The sequence below is a fragment of the Danio rerio genome, chromosome 5 (genome assembly GCF_049306965.1).
Source record: "Danio rerio strain Tuebingen ecotype United States chromosome 5, GRCz12tu, whole genome shotgun sequence".
NCBI lineage: Eukaryota > Metazoa > Chordata > Actinopteri > Cypriniformes > Danionidae > Danio > Danio rerio.
Window position 1 is genome coordinate 36,360,523 of NC_133180.1, and position 22,590 is coordinate 36,383,112.

General features: G+C 35.6%; 2 protein-coding genes across 4 annotated transcripts in view; one reads left to right on the forward strand and one right to left on the reverse strand.

Annotated features, from left to right (window-relative positions):
- The window catches only part of ophn1 (oligophrenin 1), a 61,140-nt gene extending 52,596 nt beyond the window's left edge, over positions 1 to 8,544 (reverse strand). The window contains exons 1-3 of one of the 2 annotated variants that reach the window (XM_073952370.1): positions 8,332 to 8,544; positions 8,038 to 8,218; positions 360 to 455 (exon numbers count right to left, since the gene is read on the reverse strand). In XM_073952370.1, coding sequence (XP_073808471.1) covers positions 360 to 455; positions 8,038 to 8,191 — 250 coding nt within the window. In that variant the 5' untranslated portion in view covers positions 8,192 to 8,218; positions 8,332 to 8,544. Of the gene's footprint in view, positions 1 to 359; positions 456 to 8,037; positions 8,222 to 8,331 lie in introns of both variants that reach the window. The other variant, XM_073952371.1, reaches the window with a different exon arrangement.
- Positions 8,545 to 9,469: 925 nt separating this feature from the next.
- Positions 9,470 to 19,681, forward strand: yipf6 (Yip1 domain family, member 6). 2 transcript variants are annotated; one of them, XM_005171830.2, is made up of 7 exons: positions 9,470 to 9,516; positions 13,630 to 13,758; positions 14,246 to 14,324; positions 14,466 to 14,508; positions 14,595 to 14,720; positions 16,655 to 16,812; positions 18,931 to 19,681. In XM_005171830.2, exons 1-7 carry the CDS (start codon positions 9,484 to 9,486, stop codon positions 19,050 to 19,052), a joined length of 690 nt encoding a protein of 229 aa, XP_005171887.1. In that variant the 5' UTR covers positions 9,470 to 9,483; the 3' UTR covers positions 19,053 to 19,681. The 2 variants fall into 2 exon arrangements, with proteins under 2 accessions (XP_005171887.1, NP_001002096.1); NM_001002096.1 differs by having other exon boundaries at positions 9,508 to 9,755; positions 18,931 to 19,677.
- Positions 19,682 to 22,590: the final 2,909 nt, after the last annotated feature.

Below are 22,590 nucleotides of genomic sequence, written 5' to 3' on the forward strand. Positions count from 1 at the left end.
CCAGAAACCAGCATTCTTCAAAAAATCTTCTTTTGAAGGTTTAAAACCACATGAGGGTTTTATGTTAATTGAGCAAATGATGATTTTTATGATAGTCTTCTGAAATTTAAACACTGGTACTGTTTGGTTCAAAAATAAACACCAACACAAATATTTGAAAGCATACAATTTTTCTGAGAAAAAATAAAAATCTTCAAATTACTTTTATTTTCCCTTTTTTTAAATCCAGAAGAACTGTCTTCAGTACTATAAATCATGAATCCAGATAGAAATCCAAAGAATTTTCATGTGGTCTCCCCATTTTTTCCATAGCTGTAAATAGAGCGTGACACCAAAGAGGTTAAAACCTGTTGACTCACCGATGTTCATCTCATCATCAGTCAGAGTGTCACCGATGAAATCAAACTGGAAAGACTGAAGAGTCTGAGAGAACTTCTGCACAGCTAGCGAGTACTCTGGAAACAGCATCAAAACCAGAGGGAAAACCATCAAAAATCCACATTAATCTTGTGAGGTTTTGTTTTTTGGCCAGAATAAATTGCAACTTATGAAGAGCATCAATGGAAAAACATTGTTCGGTTCACATATGGGCCCCACATGCTAGCAGCTTTAACGGCCAGTCCACTCTGTCTGTCCACATCCCAAGCCAACTATTAGTTCTATTTAAGTAAGGCATGTTGGCAACAAATGCATTTAAACCTTTTTGCTTTGAAGCTCAAATCAGGCTAATGTGCATGCTCTATGTTAAAGAGTATACAATCAAGTAAAATGTCCATCGTTAAGTCATTTTAAGTGAATGGCAGGGCATCTACATCTTCCTCCATCTTTACTGTTCTGGCCTCTAACCAGGTCCAATGAAACACTCTCTATATCAGCTCTCACTGTTTCACTGAAGACAGAAATACAAACCACGGCCAGGAAATTCAAACGCAAACAACCTTTCACCACACTACTTGGTTGTGGGCCACTTAGCATACAAAGCCATTAATTACTGAATCTCTGAGAAATAAGAAAAGCAGCCTTATTGGTAAGTGAAATCAGATGTTGGGGGACTTGGTGCGGATGGACTTATGTCTCGAATTCTCTACACAGGTTCAATGCCAGAACACACACACACACACACACACACACACACACACACACAGACACACACACACACACACACACACACACACACACACACACACACACACACACACACACACACACACACACACACACACACACACACACACACACACACGGCAGTAAAGGCTACTGTCAGTAAGATGCATTCTTGCAAAGTGTTTCACAGACTTGTCAGAGCTGGGTTGTTCTTCCAAGTCAACTTGGGGTTTAAAAGTGTTTTGATCATTGGCCTTTTTTAAAAAAAAAAAAAAAGAAAAGCAGAAATTTCTAAAGTTAATTCTCTAGATCATGGGTGCCTTCAAACAGACTATTGGAAGCTCAAAAAAATATCATAATATATAATTAGCAGATTTTATTTTTTATGATTAAATAGATTGGATATAGGGGTGAGGTTGGAGAGGGGTTGTAAATACTTGACAAATGCATTCACAACCATGAAATTGTGGAATTTGTAATAACATCCTTTTTTCCCAATAAACTTTTGACCCTCCAAAATAGAATAATAAAAAAAAATTAAAAATGGTTTGTGCATTTACCACCTTTAACATGACAATGCTTCTTTTCAGTAGGTTCAAGTGAAATCAAATATCAGTTGAAATTGAAAATAAAAAATTATTTAAATTTTACTTGTACAATATTCAGGAACTGAATGCTCATGTCTTCGTGCTGAGGGACTGAGACACACTGACCAGTGTTTGAGTATGGTACACTACAGAACATGACCAACCAAAAGTGAGGCGTTAAAGAGAAGGGTAAATGTAATGCAAAAAACATGGCTTAATTATGACAGTAGGAGCTTAATGCCAAATCCTGGACATTTTAGGAGATTTACAAATACAAATTTAGAAATGCAAAAAAGAAGACATATCCAGGAACCCTATATACTGTATTTAAACACACACACACACACACACACACACACACACACACACACACACACACACACACACACACACACACACACACACACACACACACACACACACACACACACACACATATGTATATATATATATATATATATATATACATACATAAATTAGAATTTTGAAAAAACTATTGATCACACTTTATTTTGATGGTCCGTTAGTAGAATTTAAGTTACAATGCATCTACATGCCAACAAATTTTCATTAGATTATAAGCAGACTGTTGGGTTGGTGTTAGGGTTAATGTAAGTTGACATGTTCTTGCAAAGTTTCTTATAGTCAGTTAAATGTCTGTTGAAGGAGCAGTATTAGCAGTAGGCATGAGTTGGTATAAGATTCTGGCAGTGTGATATAAACATCACAGTTTCACGGTTAAGAGATTACTGCTCTGAAATATGTTTTTTTTTTATTAAAAAACTTTCCCTTTTGCACAAAATATATTTTAATTTGGGAAACATTTAAAATATTTTGTAACAGTTAACATTCATTCATTCATTTTCTTTTCGGCTTAGTCCCTTTATTAATCCGGGGTCGCCACAGCGGAATGAACCGCCAACTTATCCAGCATGTTTTTACGCAGCGGATGATTTCCAGCCGCAACCCCTCTCTGGGAAAGAACAGTAAACATGTCAGGCTAAATAATTCTGCTGTCTTAATTTCATTTGTTTTTTTGTTTTTTTTTTACAATTTAAAACGGCATCTTCGGAGATCTTTTCTGCTGGAGATCCTGTTGTCCTAAAAAATGTAAATAAAAAAAATCTTATATATAAGTATAATACCTTAGGAACGGTATAGCAGAAAATTTGGACAGTTTTAAAACTTTGACTTTTGCAAACCGAGGCATAGTTATTGTCCCATGCCTAATCAGCATATTTTAAGCAGACAGTCTACTAATCCTCAAATGGACCATCAAAATAAAGTGTTACCAAACTATTTGAGAATACAGAATTCCTATTGGCCCAGATTGGCCTAGTATTACTGTGGGAGGAGCTAGACCTTCACAGTAAACAGTTGATTGATTAGCAGTCTGTTTGGTATGTGTGGACAGCATTAGCTTGAAAATGATGCACATTTGCTTTTCTCTTCTTCTAAGAGTTGCTGTGTGATTGAATTTGTGAGTTATTGGTTTATTTTCATGCTTTACTTCAGGTGAAATAGTGTTTGCTAAGGAATATTTTGAATTGATATAGATGTGTATTATTGGCCATGTTCACAATTGTAGTTGTTGAAATTATGTGATGTATTGTGTTAATTGTAATTTGTGCTTTATTTGTTTGATGATTGTAGATACCATGCAACTCAATGGTTAAATTAAACTGCTGCTGATCACAAATTAATAAACTGATTCATTGTGTTTTATTGGTCCCACTAAATAGGGGCATAATTCCTGAGTCAGTCCTACAATATTTTACAAATTTGTTATTTTCATACTTTTTTCATTATTTAACTTATTCTTATTACTAATTTATTGCCAATCAGAATTTCCGCCATAATTTTCTCAACTTCTCCAGTGTCAGGTGATCCATTAAAATCTAGTCTAATATTCTGATTTGCATTTTATGTGTCTACCGTAATATTCGTTATTAATTTAAAGCATTCTTGCATTTTTGTTTACAATTTACTCATAAAAATGTTAGCGTAATGTTGTAATATTTTCATGTGCATTGTGTGAAATGAGCAGTGCTAACAGAGGAAAGGGCTTAAACTATTATATCCCCTCTGATGAAAAGGACACAAAGAGTGTGTTTGTCTAAAGCATGAGGAGCTGGCATGATGGACCACGCTCTCCAAACCAGATCACAAAACCCGCCCTGTTCGGCACTCTGACAAGCACACACACTGACCGAAAATAAAATAACTATTTTAGCTTTTTTACATTATACACACCGAAAAAAAGAATACAATCCATTTGCACTGCAGGTTATAAACTAGTTTGCCACAGCTGACGCTAAGAATAACATCCTGGTATAATACAACAACCCTGGAGAACTGGTTGGTTCAGTCGAAATAGATGACAGAATGAGATTGCAAAACTAAACAGATGATGTTTGAACGGGCTGTGCAAAAACGTGTGGAAATGACTGCTAATGGACGCCTTTGTAACATAACAGGCCTCAACACTAGGCTCACATTATTTGTTGGGCAGCATGTTTGTTTAAGATTAATATTGCATATAAGCGTCCTCAATCCTTCTAAAAGTCTGTCATGATTGTGTTCTCTGTTTAGTCATAACAGGAGTAATAGATCACTGAGGAGGTTCCTCATTGTCGGAGAAAAGGAAACGCTCAACTTCCTTTCTTAGGTTTCATATCCACAACACTATCCGTGATAAAATCCAAAAAGTGCTAAACTACATAAATGCAGGAAGTAAGCAAAATGAAAACACTGAGTCAGGTCATATGACTTTAGAAGCTGCAGAACTTTAATAGTAGGACCCCTGGAGAAAATATACTGTGGGCTCCAGTGACTCCTTTATGTACTGAATCACTGAAGACTTCCTCCAAGACACTAGAAGCTTCCAAAAGCAGACTGCAGTCATCAAATTACAGCCAGTGGTGATCCACACAGTTCCGTGAGGAAATCTGCCTTAATGGCTCAGCAGTCTGCTTTTGGAGTGTTGCACTCTGAGGTACAGAACAAGGCTTATGGTTAGTCAAATTAGAATCTTGCATGCTCCCTCCGGCAAAATAAAAACACTATCAGCATTCCTGTATTTTTATTTTTTTTACAAAACGAGTGCGTTTATGACTTCCCTAGAAATTAGAAAAGGAAGCTCTACTCAAGGAGATAAATTAAAGCTGAGTCATCAAGAACATTTATGACAGAAAACCAACTGTAAAGTATTTCAACAACATTTAGCCAGAGATATGCAAATGGAAACTGATCTCTAATTGGTCAAATCATGTCCCCAAATCATCTGACAACGACAACGGGATAAAAGGATAAGGTCTTAAAATGATGATTTTATATTAGAAAAGGGTATTTTAGATTTTAATGGCACAATTGGGTTTTTTTGTTTTAAAATTTTCTTGTTTAAGTTTCGTATTTATTTATTGCAAGAGTTGCAGCACCCCATGATTTATTTCATGATTTCAGTGTATATTAATTACTATTTATGATATAAAAAATTTTTTTTCCATTATATTAATAAAATTTTGGGGGGTTTTATGATTGCATTTGTTTCATTTAAAATCATATTTCTTTCTTAAATTCTTCATATATTTCCATTCATATAAGCTGTGCACTTAAAACATTGACAGCTATAATATTTTGTCAATGTTTGAGGTGGCTCAACACTTTGTCCTAAAACCATGTGTTTTGAATGATCTTAAGACAATGTTGAAGAACTTTTCTGATCCACTTCAAATGTTAACTACTGTACATATTGTGTGTATACATGTGCATCGTTTTGTGACGCATAAAGAAAGATATTTGTAATGACATTGGTTTTGCGAAACGATTAATTGTCAAACGGATATAAATCATATTACACATTAGCATTTTAAGAAAGTAAGAATGCTCAAAGTTCCCTGGGGTTGCTGCAGTGTGATAAATAATACAGTCTGTACAGTATAAAAACCATTACGCCTATGGAATGTCCCAACAAATCACAAAAAACAAACCTGTGTGTGTGTTGTGTAATAACTTTATTATAGATCTACTGATTTCAGGTTTTTATCACTAAAGGAATTGCTGTTCTAAAAACACACCGGAATGAATCGTCAACTTTTCCAGCATATGTTTTATGCAGCAGATGCCCTTTCAGCTGCAACCCATCATTGGAAAACATCTATACATTACAGACAGTTTAGCCTACCCAACTCGCCTATAGCGTATGCCTTCGGACTTATGGGTGAAATCAGAGCTCCCAGAGGAAACCAATACAAACATGGGGAGAACATGCAAACTCCACACAGAAATGCTAACTGACCCAGTTCTCATTATGTTAATGTCTGCTGACACTTTTACAACAAAAAAGACGTTCAGGCTCCACGCAATCCATTAAAGCCTTATAAAGTAACTGAACATTTTACTACATATTAAATGCACAGTGCAAATAATTTTGAACATGTTAATGAAACACAAACAAACAAAGCGCATGTAAACTCATAAGTCTTGATCATATGTCACGAAGTTGAGTAGCGTTGTATTTTTAAACATAACGGTATCTATGCTTTTGCTGGCTGCTGCAGCCTATACAAAAAGTAAGATTGCAGTTGTGATCTCAGTCAGATTTTCTTAGACTTCCTATGATGCATGAAATAATGTGACAGTACATTTGACTCTTACAGTGCAGAAAGCAGTTAAAGCGCCCCTACAATAGATTTTTGAAAATTACCTTTCGTGCAGAGTGTATAACAGCCCTAAGTGAATGAAAACATGCTGCAAAGTTTCCATAACAGAAATAATTTTTAAATATGATTCATATTGACGTTTACATGAAACACTTGAAGAGTTCTCGTATTCTTGCTCCACACATAGACCCAGGAAACCATCTTGTTGAGAAGATGCAGCGTTCTGTGAGGGTAAATGCTTTTTTTAACTGCTAACTTAAAACTTTTTACTGCCTACTTAAAACAAGGCTGTGTAGTATTGTTTTACACCAACACCACAGTAGAGAAGCCCCAACCTGGTGTTGTGTCTAAGCATGGGACGATAACCGTTTTCAAGGTATACTGTGGTTTGGAAAAGTCAAGGTTTTAAAACCGTCAACATTTTCTGTAATCCCGTTCCTAAGGTATGTGTATGATTTTTTATTTACTTTTTTTTTAAAAGCTTTTTAGGACAACAGTATCTCCAGCAGAAAAAATATCCAAAATGCTGTTTTTAATTGTAAAGTAATCTGTGTTTTTAAAATAAATGAAGGTATATAATTTTCAATGGCGAAAATGTTTTGTTGTTTTTTATTCAGACATTTTAAAAGAACATATTTTAGAGCAGTAATAACAATACCATGATACCATGCTATTTTTATCCAAGGTTATCATACCGTCAGAATCTTAAACCGGCCCATGCCTAATTGTGTCATTGTCATTTTGCTGATGCCTGTGACAGTACAGCAGCCCAAATGAGTACAATGCAGGATTTATGGTTCGGATGTTATTGAAAGAAGGATAATCTACTTTTTTTTAAATCAGTTTTATAACAATGTTTTAAGTCAAAATATTCTGTTTACACTGCAGTGACACTTTCTGTGTCTTTAACTGCTTTATTGAGAAGAGATTGATCAAGTCTGGGATTTTGGAAACCTACCAATTGCGTTTTGTTGCTTCAAAACACTTTAAAGATAAGCCAAACAACAGAAGAGGAAAGAGGAAGAGAGACATAACAGCTTTTGTGGTTGGTGTGTGTGTGTGTGTGTGTGTGTGTGTGTGTGTGTGTGTGTGTGTGTGTGTAATGTCTGCTTCTCTGAATGCTGGTTTACCACCTCCATCTCTTTCTCTTGCTCTCTTTCTTTCTTTTACTCTCCTTTAACTCGAGGATGCACAGTGTCTTGTATGAGATCAGCATAGTGCTGCTAAGTGCTGATAGTGATAGCATCCGGCTTCATGATTCCTGGGCTCTCCTTCAACCCTCAATCATCTTGTTGATACTTTCACACCTCATCTCTAAACTTTCCAGTTCAATTCCGTTTACTAATCTGAAAAAATAAAGGTGCCTGGCAGCTATAAATAAATCAAGCGTCTCCTAAAAGCTCCTGCCAGCATCTCTAGTCCGCCCCGAGTGGGGGATCTTCCAAAAGCCGCGCACCATCTGCCAGATCACCCTCCCCTCCGCAATTCATAATCCCCCTTAAAACCGACCAGCGACCTGCAAGTGAAAGCCTAAAGACACAAACTTGATCAAAACACAAGCATTGGCTGTCCCTGCGTTTTCATTCGGTCATTTGATCGGTTTTTGCAAAGGCGGACACCTCCATCCATCCATCCGCCTCCCCCTGCGAAGAAGACCCTCATCATCATTGTCGCTGTGAGATTACCTTTAAACGTGTTGATCACATTGTTCCCGTCCTTGATGACATCCTTTAGGAACTTGTTGGTTTTCTCCAGCTCGTTTTCGTAGCATTTCAATCTCTCTCTGAAATCGGGGCTGTCGGAGTAACAGTCGCTGAACTCCAGTGCAGGATGAACCATTCTCAGTCTCAGTGAAGAATAACTCTTCTGCTGTCGGCAAAGTACACAAAACCACGACACACCTGCACTATGATCGCTCGCCTGTATTAATTAAAATTTCAGTTAACAGATTACAATAAAGTTCCCCATATTTGACATACTATGTGATGTGCAGTTGTGGAAAAAACAATAATCCAGCGCTGCGGTGGTGACGGTGTCCGGGTGCGCGCGCTTTTCCTATTAAAACTAATTCGGTCGCGCAAATGGAGTGGCAAAGTAAAACTTAAAAGCGCTGATAAAGAAACTATTTGTTTCTATACTTTTCCTTGTTTTGGGAGCGGAGGGACTGACGAACGCGGGCAGGGCTACATACTGAGTACACCCACATCATTGGACGGTAAATGTCACTGGCCGCTAAAACTGTATGTGAAACAACCGCAGTCTTCCTGTGTGGGGCGCGCGGGGGCTCACAAACGGAAATTCTCCATTGAGCTGCGTTCAAATCTAAACATGTCTTTTGTTTGAGTGCATACATCTATGCAGTGAAAATTATAATCATTCAAATCTATGAATTGTAATTAATGATTAAATAAAAAGAAATGAAAACGCACCTCTGACATTTGTAATAGATTTATAACTAACAATCGTAGGATCTGACACGCATGAGCGACGATGATTGGTTTATGGTAAGCAGCGCTGAGGAAAGTAACCTATACAACGTGAGATGCCACTGAAGTTCTACATCAGTCATTAGTTAAACTACAGCATTACACCTGGAAAATTGGCACTGACTAAATGCAATAGTTAAATATACAGGGAACATTTAAAATAAAATAAAAAGTGTTATTTAGATCTGTCGTGTTTTTTAATTGACGACAGCTTCCGGGCCACTAAGCCTCGCCTATTTTACACATCAAAATGGTGCTAGATGTCATGCTACCTGCAAACTGATTATTTCGAAATTCACACTGACTCCAACCCTTAAAGAGACAGGCACTGTTATGATTCACAATATAAATGCATTTACAAAAGGGCAAAATACCACTGATATAGCGTATATTCTGTTTATGTGCTGATAAAATATTTGTACTTAACAATAATAATAATAATAATAAACTAACCGACTTTAATACACTTCATACTAATCAGTTATCAAATCTTTTTAAAATTTAATTCGACTTTTAAACGTTAATTTTATTGATTATTATTATTATTATTATTATTATTATTATTATTATTATTATTATCTGTTAAGTGGCTCGTTGGCGTTTTTGACGTCACATGTTTGATGACGTATCCGTATCCGTGTAAAGATGGCGGAAGCGGAGGACTCAAACAAGCCTTTGGTAAGAGACAAAACATGCTTTAAACAACCTTTACACTTTTAAAACACGGTGTCAGCTTTTCCACCGATATTGTATTGTTGCCTGTATGGATACTGGCCTTAAATGGAAACTTGGAAATGTGTAAATCTGTCAATAAAGCTCTGCTGGGGTAATTCATGTTAGGCTAACTGCAGATGGTCGTTTCTCATCTCAACAGAACAGTGACTAGCCTAAACGAGTTGTTTGAACATCACGCACATGTACGTATTGACAGATTTGCTGCTTTCTGTGGAAAACGGGAGTTCTTGTCTCATCCTTTTGCGTTACAAAACTATGTAAACAGTGATAGGAGCATCTGCGTCTGCTGTCTGAAGCTGATGACGCGCGCCTGTTTCAATCTCTCTGTCTCTGTAAAGATTTCACATATTCTTCAATTCACTCTGCGAGTCTAAATAGATTCATCTGACGGATTCATCCCAATCTAGAAACCGTATAACTGTTATCAATCAATTTAGTTTACTCATTTAACGGTAGAATTCATCGCGTAAGAGAGGTGTTTACACTGTTCACTGTTAATGTTTTGCACTGTACGTTAGCTTGTTAGATACAGTTGAGGTTTTAGTTTGCTTCGGAAGTTTTCGCTAAAAAGTTTTTGATTTGCTATTCTTTGCCATTTGTTTGCATTGAGGTACAGTTTGTTTTGTATTCACACATTCAGACTTTATCCTTAAAATATAATTTCAGAAAATTATTATTTGTAAAGTCTAAATAGTGAAATCACTTTAGCAGCCAGTGACTATAAAAGTACAACATTGTTCACAGTCATGTAAATAGTGCTAATGTTGTTTAGAAGTCATACTTGCATGTGGTTACAAACAGAATATTCAAAATACATTGGTAAACAATATAGGGAGCATGTCACAAATTGTCACTGAACAACTTTACCTCAATTTTCTGTCTAGGTTTTTCTTGGTGGATGTGAAATGAGTAGGCCATCACTTCTTAAAATGTCATTTATTACTTGATAATAGCTTTTCATTAATAATCAAAATTACTGTTTCATTTTGACATAGTGTAGTCCTAAGATCACCTTCAATTAACCCTCCACAAACAGTCACATAGGGATGTAAAGTAAGTCAAACATTGAAAATTTGTAAAAAGTCAGTCTTTACCATTAAGATCATGTCTACAGCATCCAGGAAAAACGCAAGAACCATTCTGGTGACACATACTGTAGGGGTGATTTGCTGGATCAATAGTTTTGACGCTTTAATTTCTTGAACAAATCGATTACAAAATGTGATGTTCATAAATTTGTAAAACAGTTGTTGCATATTCCAATCCAATTTTTTCCATTTCTTTGATCAACCAAAAAGCAAATAATAAATAGGATCCAACACGGTCAAAAAGTTTGTTTGACCTTCATCAATTCTCCCCTTTTACCTGGCATGAAACCATAAATAGATGGTGCGTCCCAAATCACATACTTCTATTATACACCATTTTGTAGTATAAATAGTGTAAGTAGTGCAGTCAACTGAAATATTCTTTTTATTCTGAAAATAATAAGTGCACAATAAATCCCTAGATGATGCTTTTATTTAATCTTTAAAAAAAAGAAATATGTGTTTTAGAAACTTATGAAGACAGCAGAAGTTATTTAACTTTGAATTATTTAACTTGACATGTTTACTGTTACAAAATATTTTAAATGTTTCTCAAAAAAAAAAATATATATATATTCTGTGTTCAAAGGGGTAAAAAGTTTTAGTTTTTTACCCAGACATTTAAAAAGAGTATGTTTGAAAGCAGTAATCTCAATACCGTGAAACGGTGGTATTTGTATCCAAGGATATCATACCATCAGAATCTTATACCCGCCCATGCCTACTCAACGGTCACAGGTTTGCTCATGTAGCAGAAAGGGCAAAGCTATTTCGTGCTGAGATTGCATTACATTATTTATTACTTTATGATTCTTTATGTATTTATCTTATTACTATATATGTATTTGTATTTATGTATGTATATGTGTATGTATGTATGTATTTATATATATATGAGCAATTCCAGCGTTATGGATGTGACATTTGCAGTAAAAACTCAACACATAAATTGACAGAGAAAGTATGTTAACATTATATTGAAAAATTTAATTATATTTTCCAGAGCAACTAGCCACAGAGTTATGGGAGCATAAAAATATCAATCTGTAAACATGTTTTGTACTTTAAATGAGGAAAATAAGCATGCGTTATGGATGTGACAAAAAAATCTGCGAGTTTACAGTATACAACATACTTTGTAGAAATTCTGTGAATTAAACTGCACAACCCAAAATAAATAACACTAATCAAAATGATAAGAGTTGGCTCTCTATAAAACAAAAATGATTGGTTTTATTTTATTTAATATTTTTACATTTCTGAGGAAAAAGTGTTGTTATGGATGTGACATCTCTCCGTTATGGATGTGACAGATGTGAAATTACCATCTGTGTGACTTGGGTAAATCAAATAGAATAGTTTGAAAACATTGACAGATGCATTTTTGAGTATTTTTAAAGTACTGTAAAATACCTGCTTACACAAAAACCCAGAAACGGTTTCCGTATTTTGGTAAAAACGTAATTTTTTTTTTATGGCAAGGGTGACATTTGCACGAAATTGCTCATATATATATATGTAGATAGATAGATAGATAGATAGATAGATAGATAGATAGATAGATAGATAGATAGATAGATAGATAGATAGATAGATAGATAGATAGATAGATAGATAGATAGATAGATAGATAGATAGATAGATAGATAGATAGATAGATGGATAGATAGATACATACATACATACATACATACATACATTTGGTAGTTTTATCTGGGAAATGTTTTGATTTTCAGTTTAGCGAAAAAAAAAAAATTAAATGGGATGACACTAAACTCACACTAGGGCTGCACGATATTGGAAAAATTTTGTTTTTTGTTTTTTTCTGCAATATATATTGCGATATAAATTTATTTTCACCAGATGACTTAAATAGCTATATTTCCTAAGTTATTACTTTAGATTGTTTGGAAGTGTTTTGTAGGGAAGTGAAATTTAATGTAATTTATCATATACATTTTATAAACAAAGTACAACATATAATATACAAGCAAATATTGCACTCAAATAAACAGTGCTGCATGGTTTTCTGGAGAGATTAACAGTATTCAGGTACAGAAATGCAATAATTGAATATCAAAAACCATTGCATAGTCTTGCTCATATAAATAATTCAATTAATTATTATTAAAGTTCTTTATGCGCTACTAAAATGATTTAAACTCTTAAAATGGTCACGAAGTCACAGGCCTTAATTAAAACATGCAGATGATAAACTTTTACTGTAATATGGTTAAATTCTGCAGGGTCCACAATTCACATGTGTTTTGACCTATGGTTTCAGGCCCACTATAATTCCAACTCAGCATTGCCTATCCAGCGATGTGACTATTGCGGACACACACATTGCGATATCAATGCTCAAACGATATATTGTGCAGCCCTAACTCTGACAGTGCACGCTTGAGTGTTCAAGTGCATAATGTATACAGTGTACTCTTTGGGATGCAATTACTCTTTTCACCCACTTGTGGTGTGACAGAAAATTACAGCAAAAAATACTTCCGCCTTTCCGTTGTAAACAAACACTGACAGCTCATGTGTGTTTGTATCTGAACATACGTCATTATGTGACAGGAGGTTTGCATTCTAGACTGTTGTGAATGGGCTTGGGACTTTTTGCTTTGAAAGTCTCTTCATTAAAGGTCATCATACTGAAATAATTAATGTTCAGTTTCTTTGACACGCCTATGAGCTATTTTCAAAACACCTAAAAGAGTGTCAATTTTTTAACTTGCATTTTGTGAACCACCATGGATTCAGGTAAAAACCTTCTATAATATTTCCTGGAGACGGGTTAGTAAGTTGTCATTTTTAGGTGATCACACAGCTTGGGCACACAGTAAATCCAGTACAGATCTTATTTGGGGAATCAGTGATGTAAACGGACACGAGCGAGCAGAGTCTAATGTGTGTTTTGAGTATCTGGATTTGCCATGAATGATTTAACAAGTGATTCTTTTCACAGTTTGCTGGTTTGTCAGACATCTCAATCTCAGAGGACATTCCTGTGGAGGGAGATATATCTGTGCCAGTGGGCTCGCAGAACGCTGACAATGATTTCTCCACACTGGATGAACCTGTCAAAGACACTATTGTAAGTGAAACCTTTCACAGCAAGGTAGTGAGGAATACATAGAGATGGATGAATAATGCACATTTTCCTGATCCAATATTTAGCATGGACAATTTTACAAGGAATTTCTGAGTACACTTATTGTTAAACAAATTTTCAACTATATAAAATATGTTATCATGATTAAATATTAACATTAGATGAACAACTGAAATTTATAAACAAAAACCCAGAACAGAAATAGCAAGTTATATAGTAGTGAGAAATGGTAAGTTGAATGACAAAAACTGAAGCTTTATAAAGAAATATTTTTCAAAACTAATAACAATTATGATGAGAAAAAAAGAAATGAAAACTCCAAATGGAAACAAAAAATTAAAGCAAATATTAAATACTATCACAGCATATAAAGAATACTCAAATATCACTAGAATTCCTTTTAACAGTAGATCTGTTCAAGTTGAGCCGAGTTTTTTAACTCTCTCTTTGCTCTTTTTATGGATCTCAGCTGAGGGATCTAAGAGCTGTTGGACAGAAGTTTGTGCATGTGATGTACCCAAAGAAAAGCTCTGCCCTACTCCGAGACTGTGAGTCCATCATTCCTCGTTTTTTAATCGCTTATGGCACAGATTCAAAGTATCAGAATATAAAACAATAGTGTGACCAATTTTGTATTAAAAATGCTAAATGTACTTGTCCTGAGCATGTTTGTGTTTGGCTGTTTTTAGGGGATTTATGGGGACCTCTCCTGCTCTGTGTCACTCTGGCTTTGTAAGTTGTAATGTTGACATGCCACTTTCAGGCTGAACTGTTGTCCCTGTCAGTGTATTGTAATTTGTTGTTTGTTTTTATCCCAGAATGCTGCAGGGTGGGTCTGCTGACAGTGAAGAGGATGGCAGGCCACAGTTTGCAGAAGTCTTTGTCATCATCTGGTTCGGTTCTGTAATCATCACCCTCAACTCCAAACTCTTGGGAGGAACTATGTGAGTGTTGATTTAGGATAGTTTTCATATTGTCAGTTACTTTTTTATTCATCCTTACATATGTTTTCATGAAGCTGTTGGTTATAAAACACCTTTAGAAAATACTTTTTTGTTTAGTAATTAAGTTTTGGTTTAACAACAAATCTTTATTTGAGAAAAAAGTATATGTATAAGGTACAAAAAGTCTTCCAATTTCAAAAATTTGACCGTTTAAATATTATCATTTTAAAACATAGTCATATTTTTGTGTGTCTATATCATTAAGACAACCAGGGAAGTAAATTTTATCTAACAGTGGGAGAAACAATAATTATAGCATTTCATTAAAAAACATTTTCAAAACCAAGAATCTTCAATCAAAAATGTATGAAGTGGTCAAATTTTTGTCGATCCACTACTTTCTTTTAGCATACTGCCGTCCCATTTACCACACCTTTAAAACATTTTTAGTCAAACAACAAACAAAAAAACAAAACAAACAAGTTATATTTAAACCAAATTAGCTGTAAACCACACAATCCCTTCATGTTGTCTCAACCCAAATCAATTAAGTTAACTATTAAGTGGTTTGAAAGTGAATTTTAGGTTAAATTTAAGTGGAATAAACATAAAATAGGGTGGTACGGTCGTTAGCACTGTTGCCTCACAGCAAGAAGGTTGCTGGTTCAACTCCAGGCTGGGTCATTTGGCATTTCTGTGTGAAGTTTGCATGTTCTCTCCGTGTTCATGTGGGTTTCCTCCAGGTGCTCCGGTTTCCCCCACAGTCCAAAGACATGTGGTATAGGTGAATTTGATGATCTACATCGGCCATACTGTATAAGTGGGTGTGTGAATGCCCCAGTGTATGGGTGTTTCCCAGTACTGGGTTGTTGCAGGAAGGGCATCCACTGCGTAAAAGATATGTTGGATAAGTTGGTGGTTCATTCCGCTATTGCGGCCACTGATAAATAAGGAACTAAGCTGAAAGAAATTTAATGAAACAATCAAGTTGTTCTAAAAAATCTCAAGGATTGTGTTGTTTAAGCTTATTTTAAATCAGTACTTTGAACAAGCAAAAAAAAGTTATTTAAGTGTGAATGTACACTTTCCAAAAATGACTAGGACGCTAATCTCTCTTAGCTGCCATCAGTACACCGTGGCACATTTACAACCTCACCTGCAGCGTGGGAGCGGATGAAGTGTTTGATAGCAGTGTACCATCATTTAGCAAGTCAAGTTGTCTGAACAGAACTGTGATCCCTCGATGCTAAAAGTTGTGTAGTGTGAACTACGCTTTATCTGCACAGCACTCACTAACTGGCCTGTTATATAGCCAGTTATACTTGACCCTTAGGAAGTTAGTCATTCATTCATTTTCTTTTCGGCTTAGTCCTTTTATTAATCAGAGGTTGCTACCGAAGCTAGTCAGCTTCAAGCTATTGTGGTCGTGCAGTAACAGAGCTTGTGTCTGTTGTAGACATTACACTCTTGCTGGTTTAAAGTACTCATTTAAAATAAATTTTGTTTTGTGTTCAATCCATTTGAATCTGTTAAGTCACTGTAACTTAATCGATTTGTGTTGGGACAACATGAATGGATTGTGTGGAATCCTGCATTTTTTACAGTGTACTATCCATCAAGCAGGTAATGTCATTATTGCTAATGTAGCAGATTCGTATAAGAATGCATTGGCATCATCTGTATTAAAGAATGTATCTGAGTGAATTCTGTTTAAGGCAATAGAAAAGCTTTGAATAGCTCTGACGGCAGCCTTACGTACTGAAGTTCCACATTAATTTTCCAAAACCCATTTTGAAAACATAAATTTGATGGTTTTCCACAGTAGCAGTTGATTTGTTCATTTGCTTCAGACTTCATCAGCTCCTTATCTCAGATATTCATAGTGTGCAAATAATTAAGCTCTTGTTCCTTCTCTCCTCTTTTTTTCTGTACAGATCGTTTTTCCAGAGTCTGTGTGTGCTGGGCTACTGTATTCTTCCTCTGACTGTGGCTATGATAGTTTGCCGCATTGTTCTTCTGGGTGGCTCAGGCGTTGTCAGTTTTGCTGTCCGTCTTATAGTTGTCACTGCATCCTTCAGCTGGTCAACGTTTGGTAAGTAACAGTCCAAAGCTGTTTAGAGCAATCAGAGAAGACTAAAGCTGCTGAAACGGTCCTATTAAATAATCTAAATTCATATTTATAGCTCTAATAGCAGCAAGGATTTTTGATGAGCATGATAAACCAACAAGCTCCTCTTGCAATACACGCAGCCACCACCGGGTGGCGATGTAGACTCATTTAATATATTTCTTTTTTATGATTTTTATTTAGTATCTTTTTAATGCTTTATTTTGTAGTTGCTTTTGTACTTGTTTTCTGTTGTTTTGTAACTGAAAACTAATGCTTAAGTCTAAATTAAACAGTGGTGTATATATAAATATGGATATAAAAATCAAATACCTGCAGTGCAGCATAAAACATCTGCAGTACAAAGTAGAGTTAAAAGTATATTGACAATCAATAAATTACAAAGGACAAAATAAATACATTTCGTAGGTAACATTTTATTTTTAAGGTCTACTTGTTGCACATGTTCTTTGTATTTACTCTAGTATTTACAATGAATTATGCATAATTACAGGCAACTCTAAACCATTCAAATCCTAACCACATTGTGAGAATGATCACAACAGACGTTTAACTGAATACACTACTAATTAGCTACTTATTTATAATTAGTAAGGTAGTGGTTGGGTTTAGGTACTGGGTAGGATTAAGTATGTAAAATAACAATATTATATAAGTTCTGGTAAACAGTTAATTTCTTAATAATAGGCAGGTGATAAGCCAGTTGTAAATGGTTTGAATTGTTAATTAAATTGTTGCAATTAATGAATAATATTGTTAATTTAAGAACTATGTCTAACCTTTTTAAATATGTTAAAGAGCCCCTATTTTGCATTACAAAAGGTCATATTTTGGTTTTAAGGGTCTCCAGCAACAGGCTGATATGCGTGCAAGATCAAAAAACACATTTATTGTTTTATAATATGCATTTAGTTTTACCTAATTATCCCAACGACTCCCATGTGAATCGAGCGATTCATTTGTTCTCAAACCCCTCCTTACCCCAAAGCTAATCTGCACTGGGATAGAGAGAAACGCCCAACACAGCTATGAAGTAGCACACAGAGTATGTGTGAGCCCAATGCAGGAGTGCATTAAAGCAATGCAGTTAAACACCAGCATATTCCTCTACTCTTAAACCTAATTCCAAGTAATAACAATGACACGCGTTCAGTATTAAAATCCACACAGTGGCAAAAGTTGAACTATTTTAAAAATTGATCATGCCACACATGTATGAACGGCTAATGGTGGCCATTGCAAAGACTAATAGCAGACAATCAGTAATGCAATTAAATCAGTAAAGGAAGAAGCACGCGTCATGTTTTCAACATGGTTTTGGATGCAATATATGAATAGCCCCATAAAGGTTTCACCTGAGAGATACAGTACAAGCACTGATCTATAATAGATAAGAGATAACAAGTCGCACGGGCAGATTACAATTTTTAACACACTAATAAACAAATATTTTGCAAATTACACAAAACGAGGCAACAATTTTTATTACACTTACACATTATGATTCAGAGGAAGAAGAAACTGGTAAAACTGACAAAGTCCCATACATAATAGTCTCTGCTGCTTCTTCCTCCAATAGCAAATGGCTGGCGAATCCCAAATTACAGCGTAGGTTATTGTATCAATCATCAGAAACATGAAAGGAACAAACACAGCACACGGTTAGTTATACTGTGGTGTTGTTCTGAAAATGAACTTGAACCGTTTATTCTCTGCAGCCAAATGTCCATATGTCAGTAATCGCCATCTTCACGTCATGATCAATCCCGCGCTAGTGTCTGCTGGGAAAGGCGTTCACATTTTACCGGATCTGGCACTACATATTTGGTGATGTACCGTGTCAATGTGGACGCGTTCATGCAAACGATCCAAACCCAACACGATTCGTTAAAGAATCAATGGTTTTAAACACAATGCACTTTCAGATTTTAACCTCAGCTGGATGTTTTCATTCACTTGCATGAAAGGTAATTTTCAAAAACCCATAATAGGGGCTCTTTGATCAAGAACAAATTGTGAGTATAAATATGCAAATGACTTTGTCTTCTTACTCATCTCCATCTTTGTGTGTTTCATTCACAGCCTCCACAGCATTTCTTGCAGACAGCCAACCAACCAACAGGAAAGCCCTGGTTGTGTATCCAGTGTTCCTCTTCTACTTTGTGATTGGCTGGATGATCTTGACATTCTCACCATCTCATTAGCATAAATATACCTTATGCCAATTCCAAAACAAACTCTTCCCCCTTCGCTAAGAATGTCCCAGAGCTGGCCAGCGATTGGCCAATTAAAAAATAGAGGTGGAGCACTTTGATGGACACTCGTAAAAGGGACAAAGCAAGGACAGTAAGGGGATTATTGCATAGAAATCACTTCTCCCCATTCCTCATTCAGCTGGATAAGAGGAGAGAAAAGGAGTGGAGGACATTCATTCTACAGCGCTACTAATTTAAAAACAGCCCACATGTCTTCATTAAATGAATGTTTCGTTATGTGAGGAACAATAGCGTCTCTCTGAGCAGTTCCAGATGTACTCACACACACCTAACTCTGAGATGTAATATGTTCTGTGTGTGTGGGGTGTTCCTTTATGTGCTTATTCAAGCATAGTGTATGAGTGCGTATGTATTTGTGTTTAATTTGAACAGGGCCTCTGTTGTGTCTAACGGGAGAATTATTTAGTTTATCGGCAGTCCACACGTTCACATCTTTTCTTTGGTGTTTTTCTGTTTTGTTCTGAATGATGTTTGGGCTTCATTAAATCAATTTATGCGTTGGTGAAAGTTGGTACATTCCTGAATGCAATAAATATGGACTTTATAAGTGCTGCGAAGACTGTGTGTGCTCTGTTTGTTTTTTTTGTTTTTTTCTGTGCACAGAAAATGAAAATATATTTTGAAGTTGAATTGGGAGTGCTGCTTCTGCCTGTATAAATATGATCTGTCATTTAAGCTCGCATTTCACACACATCTTCCTATTTGTCTGACAGAGACGATCCTCCATATGCAGACTCTTATATATACAGAAACAAATCAGCGACCTGTCTTTACTTCACACACACACACAATTCAATTCTCTCTTTTGACTTTGCCTCTCTGTGACAGTACTTCTAATTAGACCTTCCATCTTGTATGTCTAAAAAAAGACTTTAATTTTCACTTCTAATGCGTTGCGGCACCTGAACCGTGAGGTGACACTGAGGTGTGTGTGATGATTGAATAAGGGTGTGTGAGTGTTGGAAAACCCTCAATGTTTTTTGTGACCTTTGTATGTGTGTGTCAAACAGTGTTGCTTGTTTGTTCTGCTATGATTCTTTCTGGTTTCACTTATTGTTATTGGGGGAGCTTCAGGGTTAATTGAATGAGTTCACGTGTGCTTGCTAGGTTACTTTAAGTTAGAGTCCACCAATACTCAAATGGCTCCTAGTTGACTTAGCTGCTAAGTTAGTTATAGTCAACAGATTGTTTAAGGGAACAATCAAATTAAATAGTTATCAACTCATTCTTTTAAAGCAGGTCATATATGGGTGACTTTTTATACAGTAAAACATTACAAGATATCATAAAACATAAACAAGATTTTAGCTAAAACTGGTTCGTGGGGATTCATAAAATTCAAGTCATTGGCTACTAGGACGTAGTGTGTAAATAAAAACACACTTGCGAAACAAAATGTGATACATTGAGGTCTCTTAAAGCAAAAAGACTGGTCTGTGCAAAAAATATACAATATTTCCTACATCAATTCATTCAAAGGGCACCTATTTTACACCTTTTACAAGCCTTCGGCGTAAGTTTGAAATTTCCATCCAATAATTTATTAGAGCCTCGAGAATATGTCCATTTTGAGAACATTATAGCTGTTTTTGTAGCCTGCGGCTTTAAATGCAAATGAGCTGCTTCTCCCCACCCATCAGTCCCATGTGCATATCTGCTTTTTCCTGCTAGACAGCACTCATTGATAGAGACAACCACGGATGAGGCTCAAATACAGCTCATCTGTCAAAAATACCAAATAAGTTTATTTCATGTATTTGTGGAAGAGTTTTTTCAAGCCTTTCTGAAATGATAGGTCGCACACACGCACATATATATATATATATATATATATATATATATATATATATATATATATATATATATATATATATATATATATATATATATGTTCGTTCACTGACACCATGCGGTCGTGGAATTACATAGTGATTTTATTGTCTTTATTACAAACATGCTCTGTTTTAAAAACATTTAAAACTTATAAAAAAGCACAGACATTTGGAACAGATATTTTAAGCCCAGTTTCTTTGCAAAAAAAAAAAAAGTGCTGTGGACATTGTATGTTATTATAAAATCATGGTGCCAGTCAATCAATTCAGTGGGCAGGGAAAACAGCATTCCTACCTCACGTTGCTCGTGGGCCTCAAAATCACTGGGATTCGATCCTATTTTAACATCAGACTTGTTGCATTTACATCACTCAAATATGACAGTCGACACACTATGCTTACAGATTTCTGTCCAAACAGCAAAGAAAAGGTTTCATCATAGGTTTAATCCACAGCCTCCGCAAAGATCCTGAGAACATTGACAATAATGTTTGAACAAATGTTTTTGGGGTGAACCATTCCTTCAAGCCCAACAAAACGTTAAAGCTTCAGCTGTCTCTAAGTGCATGTTAGCGTGCATCAGCAAAGTTTATAGATATCAAGCTTTGCATATGAATTTTTTAATTATCTGCAACAGATTAACTGACTGGATTGCTAAAGTTTCTTGATCTGCTTTAGTCAAGTGTGTCATTATGAAAATCCAGCAGAAAGGAGCCAATGTTGAGCCGAGGATGATGTTGCAGAAACTGCTCATAGGTCTGACATTTTACTTAGTTTTTTAAAGAGGTTCTGTTAATGAATTCTGAAAATAATTAACATGCTAATGTGGTTTGTCAGCTGTTGATTGAAGTCTATAATTGATTGTTTGTTTGAACTGAGGTCTCAAGCTCTAGTTGAGCTTCTGTATGGAAAACAGACTTGAACATAGACAGACCTTAAAATGATTGACTAAGGGCCACCTCTGACTGACATGTAAAGAAACCACCATTTTTTTTTTATTCTGTTCAGTGTTATGTTTAGAGGCATGAAAATGTAATTTGAATGTCCCTACAGTAACAAACTGACATTCAACCAATAAATTATTCATTCAAAAACCTTGTATTCAGTTGTCAGGAGTCCATGTCACAAACACACTGTGCTCATTGTCGTAGTTATATGACCTATACTGAAAAAGCACACTGAACTGTAACAAATGACTTCAACTTGTTACACCTAAACAAATAAGATGTTTTCAGATTTTGGTAATAAATTAAGATAAAAAAAAAACAAATTCATTAAAAAATTTGAACTTAATTTGATTTAACTTTTTCATTATACCAGGGCTTTTGGCATTGTGATTGGCTTTGAACACTGGATGGACAGCTTATATTACAAGGGACATTTTTGTTTGAATGTAATATAGTTCATGTAGCCTACAAACTTAAAGCATAGCCATTGGAGAAATGTGTTTAACTCAACATTCATTCATTTTCTTGTCAGCTTAGTCCCTTTATTAATCCGGGGTCGCCACAGCGGAATGAACCACCAACTTATCCAGCAAGTTTTTACACAGCAGATGCCCTTCCAGCCACAACCCATCTCTGGGAAACATCCACACACACATTCACATACACACTCATACACTACAGACAATT

Bases quoted from the DNA above. Each gene is read 5' to 3' on its own strand.
- yipf6 (NM_001002096.1), top strand. From the start codon at position 9,690: ATGGTCGTTTCTCATCTCAACAGAACAGTGACTAGCCTAAACGAGTTG. The intron at 13,759-14,245 runs GTAAGTGAAACC...TATGGATCTCAG, and splicing joins AACCTGTCAAAGACACTATT to CTGAGGGATCTAAGAGCTGT. The intron at 14,721-16,654 runs GTGAGTGTTGAT...TTTTCTGTACAG, and splicing joins AAACTCTTGGGAGGAACTAT to ATCGTTTTTCCAGAGTCTGT.